The sequence below is a fragment of the Ostrinia furnacalis genome, unplaced genomic scaffold, assembly GCF_004193835.3.
Source record: "Ostrinia furnacalis isolate ACB-3 unplaced genomic scaffold, ASM419383v2 OfSCF1145, whole genome shotgun sequence".
Lineage (NCBI taxonomy): Eukaryota > Metazoa > Arthropoda > Insecta > Lepidoptera > Crambidae > Ostrinia > Ostrinia furnacalis.
This window is the reverse complement of record NW_021131384.1, coordinates 285,642-301,592: the sequence shown is the minus strand read 5'-3', so window position 1 is coordinate 301,592 and position 15,951 is coordinate 285,642. Positions and strand designations below refer to the sequence as shown.

General features: G+C 36.4%; 1 protein-coding gene across 7 annotated transcripts in view; it reads right to left on the bottom strand.

Annotated features, from left to right (window-relative positions):
• Positions 1-14,670, bottom strand: part of LOC114351456 (myogenesis-regulating glycosidase) — a 40,221-nt gene extending 25,551 nt beyond the window's left edge. Inside the window, exons 1-3 of one of the 7 annotated variants that reach the window (XM_028302687.1) lie at positions 14,606-14,670; positions 13,938-14,068; positions 5,402-5,953 (exon numbers count right to left, since the gene is read on the bottom strand). In XM_028302687.1, coding sequence (XP_028158488.1) covers positions 5,402-5,935 — 534 coding nt within the window. In that variant the 5' untranslated portion in view covers positions 5,936-5,953; positions 13,938-14,068; positions 14,606-14,670. Of the gene's footprint in view, positions 1-1,381; positions 1,621-2,085; positions 2,113-4,032; positions 4,818-5,401; positions 5,954-6,468; positions 6,605-7,497; positions 7,763-9,473; positions 9,548-13,213; positions 13,326-13,937; positions 14,069-14,605 lie in introns of those variants that run through there. The other 6 variants (XM_028302686.1, XM_028302688.1, XM_028302689.1 and 3 more) reach the window with 6 other exon arrangements.
• Between the last annotated feature and the right edge of the window lie 1,281 nt (positions 14,671-15,951).

The following is a 15,951-nucleotide window of genomic DNA, read 5'->3' as shown; positions in this document are numbered from 1 at the left end:
AAAACAAATCTTGGGCTACAAAAATGCTAAAACAATCAGGAAAATGGTGGTCTAATCAAAATGACTGCCTTTATTAGGGCCACCATAGTATGCAAATGTATTTTTTAAGACCGGTCAAACGCGGTTAGGCCTGGTGCACTGAAGGTTCTGTACTTGCTCTTCCTCTTGTTCAACCTTATTTCTGGCGAAATTACTACTCCTAGCTAAAAGGTAAGATTAGTGGCCTAAAGTTTAAGATTTACTGGGAAGTATCAAACAAAATACGCTGCTATCCTATATTTATTTACGCTAAGTAGCTACTACCCACTTCCGAGTATCCATAGTAAATATGAATATAACCTAAAACTGTCAATGTCGTTTTCCGAAAAAACCGTTTTTGATACACCATTGGATTCCATAATCTTTTTACCGTTTGAGGACCCAGCATTGTTACGCGTTGTTTTATCTACTCTTTATTTTTTACGTTACTTAAATTCTTTTAACTTTTAAACGCAAAGTCAACTAAGAAGTATGTCATTACTTTTAAACGTGACAAACAATGACGCATAATTACTACCTTCATGTTTAACAACATTGAAAGTATATTCTGACGTTAAAAAGATAAAGTGACAACCCTCAGTAATAAAGGGAACAACTGCGAAATTTTCCCTACAATTACACTTGATTTAAAGACTGACCGACTAACATACTCGGGTATTGTTATGAGAACTGAGGCGAATGCCTCCAAGATAACTTGATAAAAACATGTTTACAAAACACACGATGAAATTTTTACAAGGAAACGTTACGTGCTTTGTTTGCTTTAATGAATTAGGAATAAAAATGTGAAAAAGCCTTTGAGTTCAGGTTTCTAGTCACTACATAATATTTTAAACTTTCATGTTGCATTTTTACTATATTCTCAATAACGAGGTTTTGTAACAAAACACTTTTAAAAAGGTAAAAGGGAAGTCTTAGGGAGTTCTAGAGTCACTCTTATAGATTTGGACTTCAATAAGGATGCTTAATAATTATGAAAAAGTTAGTCTGATATTTTTTCCTTTACGGCATTGTACGTATAAATAAGTAAACATTGCAACAAGCTTATCACAAGCATATGTAGTAGAGTTCATTTGATGTCAGTCGTTAAACCTGATAGTAAGTAAGTAGTAAGTTACTATGTAGTTTAAAATCAAATTAACAAAATGCATTCCATCCGTCATCTTTGGCTCTCCAGTATCCACAAATAAAATTGACAAGCTCACGTGGATCAACAATCATAATGCAAGATTAATTTATTATTAAAGTTTTGTAAAACATCTAACTGAAGAAATTTTCGTGATTTAAAGGCATGCAGAATACGATTTTGAAGAGTTGTAGCTGAAGTAAATAAGCCTTAAACCTTCGAGTCCAAGAAATTGTTGATGCTGCCGGAGCTGTCAGAAGAACTTCGGCAGCCGATGCTGTCATCGCTGTTGCACAGTCCGCCGCTGCCACCACTGTCCGAACTCTTGCTGTCCGAATCAGACTCGATCCACAGCGGCGAACGATACTTGAATTTATGAGCAATAGAGCTGAATCTCCTTTCGTTGTCCATTTCTTCCTTTTTCGAATAGAGTGTTCGAGAAAAATATGTTCAACTTCTTTTTTTTTGTCCAGATGGGTGTTCCAAATCGATTTTCAATTATTTTACCCTGCTTTCTTCTGTTTTGAAGAATTCGAATTTCAAATTCTTAAAACTTGTCTCCAGTTTATGTTATTTCTTTGTGATAGTCAATTGTTTCAAATTGTCTTCGATACCCAATCGGCTTTTTAGAAGGTTCACGTAAATTACATTTTATGCAGGTAGGTATTTGATTCTGGGCAGAGTTTTAGTATTGAGTCCACATAATATTTTAACGGACTGGTCTAGATATAAGATCACGGGCACGATCAACTGATTGGATGTACGCAAATAGACCAGGGGTGGGCATTGCAATAAAATGTGTTTTATTTTATCTAAAAACTACGTCTGTAAAGTCTGTTTTTTTTAAACACATGGCAACCTTTAGCTTTGTTTCACTGAAATGCATTGGTATTAAATAAATGCAATAACTGCCTACTTACAGTAAACAAATGCATCGTTATCTTCCAATCCACAAAGCAAGACTAGCCTTATTTTATAAAATTTCATGTTTTCCCAATGACAAATGGTAGCATTATCATTGCATAAGATAAGAATATTATCAAAACGTTAATCTTGGCGCGGAAGCCACGGGTAATCTTCGTGTTATTTTACATACAATGCTTCGAATCGCACCTACACCATATTAAGTTTTAAACACATGCTATGCCTGTAACTTACAAACCACAGGTTCTATACGCGCGTGTACAAAAGTTGAGAAAATTAATAAATCAAGCAAGTTTGATTAAGATTTGATTTGAAAAAATATAATTACTGCATTACAAATTTTACTATACATAGGCTTCGCCCGCGTGGAATTTTGTCTGTCACAGAAAAACTTTATCACGCGCGTCTCTGTTTCAAAAACCGGGATAAAAACTATCCTATGTCCTTTTCCGGGACTCAAACTATCTCTATACCAAATTTCATCAAAATCGGTTCAGTGGTTTAGGCGTGAAAGAGAGACAGACAGACAGAGTTACTTTCGCATTTATTATATTAGTATAGATGGTGCCGTCTTTTTATTACAGTTAAATACATTATTAGGTATAATAGATTCTTATAGCTCCAATTAAAATTAAAATAAATTAAACAGTTCCCAGGTTTCAGTTTTGACTTTCAGAATCATGGAATTTCGAAAAATTATACTTTTGTACGGTACGTACGTACATACGTATGTAACCGCCTCTGTGGTCTAGTGGTAAGACCACCTGCTTCAGACGCAGAGGTCCCGGGTTCGATTCCCAGTGGGGGCAGATTTTCTATTCGGTTTGGTTGGTGGTAGGGCTTGTTCTAAGTCCGCCTGGCGTGTTAGCTAACACCATCTTACCTAAGTCTGTCGCCATAACACAGCATTATTGTATTCCGGCAATTAGAGGTAAGATAGCCAGTTCCTCCGTGGTTGAGGTTCCGGGTGAAGCTCGCTTCCACCTTCGGCCTGATCGTCACTTACCATCAGGTGAGATACAGGCCAAGAGCTTCCTCGTTGTGGATAAAAAAACGTAAATACATTTTTCCATATACTAAACAGGCGACATTCACAACTGTTGCCCATCTCTGCAGGATGTCTTTAAACAATTTAGATGGCGCGGGACCTTCCAATGTCGCCTGTTCCCCCCACCCCCTGTGAACTTGACCCAATACCGGGGCGTTTCATTATTAACAGCCGTTATCGTTTGATATAACAAAACTTGTTATTTTAAGGTAATTAAGAGTGGTCTGGGCCACTTATTTAATGAGAACAATTTAATATTCTCAATTCTTAAGGTAGAATTTCGGTATTGTTTTTGTCATCATCGTTTTGTTAATTTATTTATTGTAGAGTGATATTTTAGTTTATTAATGTCTAATTTGGTTGAATATAGGATCAATACTTTGAAAGATTAGCCTCAGAAACAAACGTATTACCTATTAGCGTTTTATTTATTTATTTAATAGGACAACCAACAAGACATACACTGGAAGACAATCAATATTTACAACGTATTTAACTTAATCTAAGGGCTGCCTTAATTATAGGTTGCCACGGCATGCAATAGTGGGCTTATACATAAACAGTGTCTTATAATTTAGCGTTCTTATAATTTACGATTTTAAATTACGAATTTTATTGTTGTGCAGCAAAATGTGGACTGAATTAAACTGATAACTTATCGAGTACATATTTACGGAATTTAATAATATTTTGATTGAGGAGTTTACTAATTATTCGATAATGGATTAAATTCGGCACCAATTTAAAAAAAACAAAGAAGAAATTAAATCTCAGCAGTTCAGCAACTTTTTATTCTTCGTCGGGTGACATACATTTGACCCCTTTTTACTAGGTTTAATTACTTGACAGTTAAAGACTTAACAATACCTAATGTTCCGTTTCTTCAATGACTTACCCTAACATGTTTCTTTCTAAGAGCCTCCAATTCATAATCCTTCAGACCATGTGGCACAGATATCGAAGACCTGTGGATCGGCTTAGCAACAGAAGTACTGTCAGGTTCGTTTAAGTCCGCTTTACCCTTTGTTTGCTTCACATCACCGTTCAACTCCATATCATGTGGACCCACGATCTTCACTTCAGGTGTGCCAGGTCTATGGTCCATTTCTCTAAATGTAGGACTTCGCACGTTGTTAATATTTGTAGGGCTTGCATCGTCGTCTATGAATCTTATGTCGTTTGGAGTCCGATTAGCTTCCAGAATCAGACGTCTTGTCTCTTGAGGCATTTCCACATAATCGTGAGGATATGACGGTATGTTCACACGAAGATCAGGCTTTTTCCTTACCCTCATTTTGGGAGCTTATGTATTTTTGACGAAAATTAATAACGGAAGGTCACGCACTAAGCACACAGTGACACAGTGTATAGCGGTTTCCTTAATCCTCAAATAAAGGCACCGGACGATATGTTTGTAGACGACACCAGATAAGCAATATCTATTCAAATTAACTTTGTAATTTACTTCACCAGTAACAACAGTTTCCGTGAACTGCTTCAAAAGCAATCACTGGGAGAATACGAGATATTCATTAAATGTTGTATGTCAACACCTTTATCACGCAACCACGTGACTTTCCCTTACGATGCACAAGTATTGACACCCACGATATGAATTAAACTAAGTAATTTCTTTCCGGCATATTATCAAATTTAAAAAATGATAAAATTCATGTGACGCGTTGATAGCAAATCTCCGTCGAATCCTTGTATTAGGTTATCTAAAGATATGTAGCTGTTGATATGTACTCTATTGGAGAGAGTGATACTTTCAAGTGCTGTTATTAATTAGGGCAGGGATAAAGGTTACTTATTTCTGATTGAACATTGTCACTACTTGAAAGATGCCGCTACAAATGAAGTTATTGCCGTAATATTAAGAAGCTTACCATCATTAAAAACATTATCGTCATTGTTTGTTTATAACGATATTACATATAAATTGACGAAGTACCTATCTGTTGTAAAACAGTTTAATTCAATATCAACACAGAATTAAGTCGTTGATTGGTTGAATTCAAATATTTAATTAAAGGACAGAATCTATGATCGATGAAAATACGCTGAATTGAATTATAGTCTGTTTTAACAGTCGGCGTTAACTTGATTTTGATTAAAAATGTTTAAAAAAGATACTTAAACATAAAGTGGACAGTAACTTTTAAAATACCAATAAATATAAGCTATTCATAAACCCAGACAAGGTCAATTTACTTAACGACACTTAGAATAGAGGTTGTAACTAGATTATCAACAAATCTTACCTCATCTTGCGGATTCTGCATGTACTGTTGTCTCAAAACCTCCTGCTCCAGGTTCTGTAGAGTCGGCATCGAAATTGAATTCCTCCGCAAGTTCGCTCTTCTCTGCTCCGCATCCCTTTCATTCTCTATTAACACCCTCGATTCATCTCCAACTGCTTTCGAAGTGCTCGGACTGGCTAAACTATCAGTCAAGTCCGTAGACTGAGTGCTTGGACTAGTCGGACTTGCTCTACTTGACTTTGCTGATTCGGGGTCCAGTGTTATGTACAGAGTTCCTTCAGGAGTATCCAGTACTATGGTATCGCTATTAGGCGAGCATATGGCTCCCAAATCTGCCGCATGGATTTTCCCATCTCTGTGCTCTGGACCTTTCTCGAGGTCTTTAAGTCTTTGCGGCCGGACGGTTTCATTCTGAACGTGGTCTAGTTCTACAAAGTCGTCGGCAAATGGTATGCTAGCGTTCGATTTGATTTCAGGTGAGTTGAGGCCTTTAGCGAACTCTTTGAATGGGTCATTGTGGTGTCCGTCTTCCATCTCCTATTTCATAGTAGCCTGAAAAGAAGCAGAGTGATTTATTGTACCATTTTACTGTGATTTGTGGCAGACCACTGACTAGTGTGGTTCCCCGGCGTTTGTGTTGTGACGTCCAGCCGGTTAGTGTCTCCATATTCGTAAAGGTGTGATTCATGGCGAAGGTAAACGACTACATTGTTCTCTAAGATTTATTGTTTTTTAAAAGGATTGCTTGAATATTAAGTGCAATAAATCAACGGTTAACAAACTTTGCGGTGTTGACGTTTGTTTTCAAAACAATAAGTCATTAGAAGTTATTGGTGAACTGCACCATACTAAAAACTTCGTAAAAACTTTGATTTTCCTTACATTAATCAGAAGTAACCAATAAGTACCTACACTTGCAGTTTTCTTACAGACACGATATACAAATTAAAACAGAAATTACAGGATATTCTCACAGTACCTATATACGTACTGTGATATTGTCTTATTGGCTATCATTACCACACACCTCACATTTAGAAAAAATAATCACAAATCCACCAACTAACTTCCAAAAGATATTTCAAACACAGTCTCAACTTTTCCCGCGTTCTTCCCAGTAAGGCAGCATGCACACTGAGGCGGCGATCGCTGCACACTACAAGGTCGCTCGGACGGAGGTTTGTTTGGATACAGATTATCACCGGCGATTAAACAGCACTGCTCATTACATTTTTGTGTGTGCGAATAACGTCCGACGTGGAAATTGTATGGCGTAGCTTATATGGTAAGCTTGGTACAAACTACAAACGCAATTACTTTGTCTAAGCTACACTAAACACAATTTTGATGATTTTGATGCTTATTAATGAAACCAAAATAATAGAAGAAGATGATACCATTTCAGGACTGTACACGATGCGCATATTACGATTGAAATAAAATGAAACTGAGATACAGGCCAAGAGCTTCCTTGATGAGAATAAAAAAAAAGTTACATAAACATTCCTATATGGTGGGAATTTCGCAGGAAAATACTTCAACTGACCTGTACCTAATGATAACCGATAAACAAAATATTTTGGTTTAAAGTCGTACCATCAAAGATCGCGCGGTCACAATGCGGCATACTTGTAGTAGTAATGACTTACGCACAAAGGCGGTAGATTTGAACGAATGAGTATTTTTTAATAAAAAAATGTTCTGATTGCGTCAACAGTACAAAGAGATTTTCGTAACTCTACATTGAACATTCCTAATCCCTAATGTGAATTAATTTAGGCCATACATAAATTTAGGCATACTAATATCGAGTAGAAACTCTACAATAAACAACTAGTCTTTATCTATAAGTAATAGGTATATTATGAAACTTCCGACACGTACCGAAGTTTGAACATAAACAAACAATAGGGAAACTAACAAATTAATTTAGATATTTAATATAATTCAATTTATCCTTTAACTTACTGATGAATATGGTAAAGTTTAACATATTAATCAATATTACACTTGTAAGCCCACAATTTTCATTACACAAATGAGACAACACTAAAACTATCGCAAACACGATGCATTAACTTAGAATTTTTAAATACCTTGAACTCGCGCCAGCCCCATATCAGTGAATCATAAAGTAGACGAAGAGTCCAATGAAGATGAGCACCAGGACGGCGTATATCAAGTAGTCCAGATGGAACACCAGCCAGAAGCACTTGACGTCCTCGCTCGCACACCCGCCACACTCCAGATTCATCTTGGATCTAAGATGATCCAGCAAATATTACAACTTCTGAGGTCTACTCTTTGCCGCTAGTTGAGAATTAATTCATCGGAACACGTTTAAAAAGTCGTTCTAAATGTCTGGGTTGAAGGTTAGGTTAATGTTAAGCGCGTATAATAATGCAACAATGATGTTTTGGGTTGCCGTCCGGGTATTAGGCAAGTAACTAAAATAAATAATTCTTGGACATTTTACACTGCCCCATCTAGTCCCCAACTAACAAGTAATATAGGTACAAAAGTAAACCGAGTTAAAGTTGACTTTTACTAATGAATTGTGTATTGCTAAACGCTCGTTTAATCCAGTTATTAGACAATAATAAGTCGTGCAAGATGGAGTTAAGCTGTTATCGCACTAATCCAAGAGTTTAATTAACACTGACATACACGGTTAAGAAGTATTGTGCTGGATTATTTTATTATACCTGTAGTACGAGTTACCATCCCGGCTTAGTACTGGTCAATGACAAACATAATTTTATTAATACTATGAATTTGTGATTTTTTCATGTTTTCGTAGGTTATGAATTAGATTTTCAGAAGGAGAATAGATTTACACAATACATTGGAAAAATAACTTTCTATGAATATTCCCAGTTTGGTACAAAGTCAAAGGGAAACTGTCAATAAATTGATTCCCCCTCATATTAAAGGGGCAAAACAGTGTTTAATTTTTTTAAATTTTATTGACCACATTTTAAGATTTTAAAATTCTCTACCAATACTCTAAATTTTCCAGAACCTTACTGCCCCATCGGCCGTCAGTTCTGCGTACTATGTGCCCTGCCCACTGCCACTTCAGCTTGCTGATCCGTCGGGCTATGTCAGCGACTTTAGTTCGTTTACGGATCTCCTCATTTCTGATTCGATCTCGTAAAGAAACACCGAGCATGGCCCTCTCCATAGCACGCAGCAGGAATGGAGGCCACGTACCGGAAAACGCAGCGTGGGACGTCCACCCACAAGGTGGACCGACGACCTGATAAAGGTAGCGGGAAGGCGCTGGATGCAGGCCGCTACCAACCGTGCGATGTGGAAGTCATTGGGGGAGGCCTATGTTCAGCAGTGGACGTCCTATGGCTGAAATGATGATGATGATGACTCTAAATTTTAAATAAACTTTCAATATTAACGATTAATCAATAACCAAGGTCAGATCCACAGCATGGTAACCACGCGACCATTAACCACGGAATCATGGACTATTTGGCACGTTGTTAAACGAGTGTTAACTTCATTAACGATACTTTAATTATCAGATTTTAGACTCACATGATTCGGTGATTCATTTAGGCTGAGGAATTTTATGGATTCTTTAAGAAATTGGTTAGTTCGAGGATAAATTTTAGGGAAACCCACCAAATCTCTGTAAAACCACTTATGTAGGTAGGTACTGAAATTACGCAAATAAAATTTGTTTTGATTTGAAACCTACTCTACAGCAGTAATTATTATAATTATCCGATCAATGAGTCGATCCGCATGTAGGTAGATTTAGTTTTTCACATTATGATTTCTAAAAATTATTAACAACAACAAAATAAAATGCAAGTTGCTCATTTAAATCAAATTACAAAACCACTAAGGTTCACAAAAATGTTAATGATATTTTTGTTTTATGGCTTGAAGTTGCAGATTTGAATGTCGGAATAATATCTTAATCCACATGAAGAAACACATCAAATACGGCCCTCAATATCAATAATACGAATAACTTTAATGACAAGCATTGCGGGAAAATAGTCATTTGTATTATTAATTAACTCCGCATCCGCAACTAATTAAAACATACACTATAACGTCAATGTTCCGTGAACACTAAAACACAAGCGAACCCGCGGGCAGCGCTAGTCAACGTGCCACTCTCACGACAAATTGTTTTGAACTAAAATACAAATGTAATTATTGTAGTTTTGTAGTTGGCGTTAAATTAGTCATTACTCATTATTGGTCGAATTTTAGGGGTCCTTAAGCACGTTCGTGAACCATTGACAAAATAACAAATCATTATTGCATTGGATTAATCTGGTATTGATGTACTAAAAGACACTAACATAATCATTGATAACTCAGGCTGTATGTTTGTATACCTTTGCTCTAATAGGATGAATCTAAACCTTGTAGTGAAAAAAAACACTGCTCAGGTGAAATCCCTCTTTGAAAATTCAGCTTGAATAACATTAATGAAGGCAGAAGATGTCTGGGATATTTATTTGCCTTGATCGTGAAGCATGACATAATAGTTAGTACCTCCTACATAGGTTTAAAAAATGACAGCAACCAATTAGTTATTGCCAAATAAGTAAATCCTCAAATTAAACTGACATCACTAACTTTTTTGGAGCTTCCTTAGCAAGACAGAATCTTATTATGAGTATTTACTACAAACACTTCAATTGTTTATCTAAAGATTGAAAAGTACTCTTAAAACGATGAGATAAATGTTTATTTAGCACTTACAATAAGTAATAATTTTCTGATTTAACAAACATAATAACATGTCGATGATCAATTATTTCTATTTTTTTCTTTTCAAAAATTACTCAGAAATAAAATTAATGGATTCATTTTGAATGTTGTGTCGTAATTAGAAGAAATAACTGTTTAGTTAAAATATACTGAACCACATGTAGCGTACAAAGCTGAACATAATTATTGGAAATAATGTTTCCTTCCTCGTAACTGCTAAATATAAAACTCGATTATGAGACTCGATTTGCGTACCAACTAACTTGAGTAAAAAATTAATAGTAAGTAAACCGGCTAGTTTTTGCTCTAATCTGTACCGGTTTTAAGAATAGCGTAGAGCGACATTTTTTTTGTTTTCCATATTGTACACGTCTTAGTTAATAAGTTTAAAGTAAGTATTTATTAAGTAAAAGGTAATACATATTATTTATTTTAATTTGTAGTATGGAAATTGAAATCATGTCTAATTAAGTCATGAAGTAGGTATACTTAGTGTTATTGTGAAACATCCTACTATCCTACTAAGATGTTTGTTACTCTTTCACGCAGAAACTACTGGACGGATTGTGATGAAACTTTGCAGTAATATTGATTATAACCCAGAATAACATATAGGCTATAATTTATGACGATTCGTGACAAACTAAATTTCACGCGGGTGAAGCCGCGGGCAAAAGCTAGTAAATAAATAAACATGGGGTAGAAAGAGTCGCTGTATCAAGTAATATGGAAGTGGGTTTAAGATACAACATAAGAACGTATCTAACAAAATTCGTTCGGTCATTTCAGCCAAATGACGTCCACTGCTGGACAAAGGCCTCCCCCAAGGATTTCCAAAACGACCGATCCTGCCCTGCCCGCATCCAGGCTCTTACCGCGACCTTACTTAACCAGATCGTTATTATAGCAACAAAATTCATTTAAATTGATCACCAGTTCAGACGTTAAAACAAATACTACTAATATTATAAATGCGAAAGTTTGGATGTCTGAGATGTCTGGAATCTGGATGTCTGGAGGGATGTTTGTTACTCTGTACGCAAAAACTACTGAACGGATTTTGATGAAACTTTACAGTATTATTCTTCACGCGGGTGAAGCCGCGGTCAAAAGCTAGTAATAAATCGTACTTTCGTATTCCTGATGGCTGGTATTACATTACTGATGCCTTTCACTCAACATTCAAAATCTAACTAGTCTATAGTTCAAATATTGTTAAGAAATAACCCACTTCACTTGCCAGTGATAATGAAGCATTTACAAGTTACAAACGAAATCACGAGGCAGCCCACAATAAGTGCAGTTGAAAGGCGTTTAGATGAATGGCGGCGATCAGCTAAACTGTAGCCATTAGCGTCGTTAGAGGGACATCAGCTGAACGACTCTCCTTAGAGAATAATGCTGTTGATACATTACGTATGAATACATAATATTTTTGCTGGTAGTTCCTATCTACATACCTAGCTGGTAGCGTGTAGTTCGCTAAGTTTGTTAATAATGAAAGTTGAACACAAATATTTTTGCAATAAGAATATCTTACTTTAAATTAGTTGTTTTAATATCTAATCTATTATTACTAACGCAGTTATTTAGTGCAACTCGCGTCATATGCAGATTAATAGCTGCAATTTTGCAGAAAAAATGTTTAGTAACGTTTCTGAATTTGATAAATTAGAATATCTTGAATAAAAATATCTTGAATAATCTCTAAATCAGATAGAGCAAAGCCTAACGGGATTTTTATGCAAATTACGTTTTATTCAAAATTGGGTATTTTTATAAACTACCTGACTTACCTATCTACTTTTTCTAAATTGACTCTCCTCAGCTTTTTTTTACTAGAATTTATCGTTGTACCGCGGAGAATACACAAAAAATCAAGGGCTTTTTTTCTCTCTCTCTCATCATGTTGTCAAATTGTCAATGGATTTATTTATTTTAATTTTATTTTTCTTTATTAGGAAAACATACAGCTTATATTATGATTAGGGTTTATATTTCTATACTGAGGCAGTGTTCAGTGTTATAGGTATGCCTACGAGTATATTGAGATCTAGCTGTAAGGACACACGTGCTTATGTATACCTAGCTAAGTGCAGAATATAATAAACAGTTGCATCTAATTAGCGATTGAAATGCAAATGTGGCGCGGATTAGTGCCGATGGGTGTACAGTGTGCACTTTCAGCTGATCTTGCTGCGCCGGCGCATACTAATGGGGAAACAATACGACCCTTGAACGGGATGGAACGATCTGATGGTAGAGATGATGGTCAAAGATGCTGTTAAAAACAGCTCTACATATAGGCATTTACCCTAGGTACGTATAGATGCACCGCACACCTACAATTGGAAAAGCCCTAACTCGGAAGCGCGCTCGAATCTCGTAGAAGTCATGAGTTATAAGCACAAGATTAAAGGTATCAAGGCGTGAGTGAATAGGAACTTACAGGGCAGATATGTACCATCCTAGACTGCATCTCACTTAACACCAGGTGCGATTGCGGTCACATACTTGAGTGGCTTGTTATGCATAAAATAAAAAACTAAAAATCTGAACTGATTTAATATGGGATCAACTAAATAAGAGCTCTTGATAAAACTACCGTCGTGAAACGCGATAGATATGTTCAGTAGACCTAAGATGCGCGCCGTGATAACTTTTATCGACGTCAAAATGTATGGGAAATATCGATAAAATGGCGTGATAAATGGCTACTGGGCCAAATTATTTTTCTAAGATTGACTTGTTGCTGAGTAATATCACGAGTATTGAATTATTGTAAAAGGAAAAGAATAAGAAGTTTAAACTTATACGTTAGGTGATATTATGTAGAGTGAGCAGTAAATACGCGGCGGAATACTTTTTAGTTAATTAAGTATGCACATAATTAGTAAAAATTTCGAATTCTTTTACTTTAACACATTCTACCGGTCAACTTTAAAAAACATTTCTACTCTCTCACTTGGTTAATGTTTGCTAAAACAGGTATGTATCACAAAGCGCACTTAACCATCAGTCAAAGCCTATTCTAAATTAAAAATGTAAATAATCTTGACTTACTTTTCGCAAAAATTCAAACACCGTAAACCCCCGAAACAGCACGCCAAATGTCACGTGACCTCACTGCTGCGCCTGGGCTGATCGCGCGCGCGCTGTCCATTAACTGCTACTTTACTTCACTTCGTTCGTACGCCACATAGACTGTACTATACTATGAGATTACCAACAGGTACATCAACCTCGGTACATTAGACGCACTCGCCGCTTTACCAAAAAATCCTTAACATATATCAACATGACGTAATGAAGATCACTCGTGATGGGAAACACGAACTTTTTTGCTTGGTGAATGTTAATTGAAGGATCTTATTACGTGCCGGTATGTTTGTTTTCTCGTCCATCCTAAAGCACAATTTCTCCAAAAGTAAATATTATGTAGGATGTCATGACAATATTTTACAGACAATTAACATACCTACCTGTAAACTCGTAAACAACACAGTACGTTAATTTACTTGATTTAAGACTCAAACAAATGGGATTTCAATTATACTTAGCATATTTTCCAGGTTTTGCTAGAAAATTATTAGCTTTACACACAGCATTGATCACAGATAAGTAGTACATACAAGCCGGTAGGTATAAAAAATAATATTGATTTAAAAGCAAAGCAACAGTCGGTAAATTTTAATAGCAATTTTTTATTGCCTTTACCTACTCATTGGAATTCAGAATGTTAAGCCAGCAAATATTAAAATTACGTAAAGAATGGTAAGTCGCTTACCTTCATGTGAACATCCACAATCCACGTCTTGATTGGTATGAGCTCGGGTGATGGTTGGTGCCCTGAAGAAGTGGAACTCCGCCACCGCCATCCATGATTCTTCAATCTTCATACATTTGGGTACAACAAATCTTAAACAAAAACATTAATTTTCAACTCAATTGTAATAATGTTTAAAAAAAATCTGGGCCTTTGCAAAACTCATGGCGCAGGTACACTATGAGGGAAATTGATCGAGACATATAGTGTAAACGCACACTTCAGTTAGTTTCGCCATGCGTCGCCCATACTTCAGTGTGCGTGCTCGCGCTTCGTCTCGGTCAATTTCCTGCAGTGTATCTGCGCCATCACAAAAATCCATCGACGCCTTCTTACAATAATTTATTAACACCTTGTTTTATACTCGTAATAGCCTAGTAATTAACACAATAAACAACAATAATAGTATTTAACACACAGACGCGCAAGACAAGATTTACCTTGTTACTGTTAATTATTATGTAGATGAATGATTGACCAATGATTTTGCATATCACGCCGATGGTCTACTCGAACAAATCAAGCATATGATTGCCTTATACCACTTCAACAAGTGCCTCTATATCAGGTATCGATTACAAACAAGAGTAAAAACACTTGAAACAATGTAAATCAAATAAGTTTCTTACATTTCCAATTAATTTTCATTTTGTCACACTCACGCTATGCACTTTAAAAATAACTATGAACCTTGAAGTTACATTTACCCCCATTCTNTTTTGGGATGGACTGTCCCGCTGAAGCGCGTCTTTTAGAAGATCGGTCGGTATGACAAAAGTATGCAATGACGTCTCTAATTCTTAATCTACCTCCGAATTTGTTTCATCTTTCGCATAGAACTACCCTCATTATTTTGACACAAACGTTCCAGTTCACGCATTACGCGCTCGGAAGAAAATCTAGGGCAATGTATAAGTGGGATAAGTAGCCGGTGGAAATAAATGAGGTATCAGACGTAACAGAATCCTCGGATCGTCTGGAGAGGAAGCATTAATGTTAACTGTAGCTCATATAGTTAACAACAGCGGAACAACGAATTACGGTATTATCCAGCGAAGGACTTCTTGGCGATAAGATAAGATGCGCACACGATTAGCTTAGCGGAGCCGATTAGGAGGCAAATAAAGATTTTGTAAACAAACGAAAATTGCTAAATTTTCCCTGCCTTGTAGCTGTGAAAAGTTAAATATTATTAAATATTATGCTTCTCTAAAACTTATGGACCGAGAGATGTGAAATACCGTTATTTTTTAAATTTTATTTTTCTGTTACTGACATTTTATTTTTGGCATTGAAGTAGACCACAATTGAAAAGGAAGCTGAGTAAGAAATTGGATTCTAATTAAGTAATTTCAATCTTTTAGAACAGTGTACACTGAGCTCTCTGCTTTTTTGCATCGCTGCGGCACACTTAGCGCAGGATTTTCTTTTTTAACCGACTTCAAAAAAGGAGGAGGTTATTTACTCCTTGTAATACTATATCTCAAGTTGTGTATTGACAATTTGACATGATTCGATGTATTCATTTCAATATGCAACTCTATGTGGTATGTATGCGCCCTACTGGATTCCAACACTTCTCAAGTAATGATAGCAAATAAGCAAGCGCTTATTAGCACGCGCGTGAGTGGCCGCTTAGCGCTCATGAACTGTTGTTGGCGCGAGAGGTACTAATCTGTTCGTTAGGGATATTGCACACTGCGCCGCCAGTGGCTGCCACTAAATGCAACCAGGAGTAGGCAAGCCAAGTGTAAACAGGGACACTACTGTACTATTTGTGGTGAACCCAAACATATACAGCATAGGTTATTTAGGCGATTTTATCAAACTGCGTGGCGACATATAACGAATCCCGTGCGCAAACGCGTTGTCAGTGTGTTGTGCCGCGCGTGTTTTCTATACAAACTGAGGTAGGTACTTGCATATAATGATTAAATCTGTCGTCCCGCGTACCGCGGCGGAGCGCGGTGCAGTG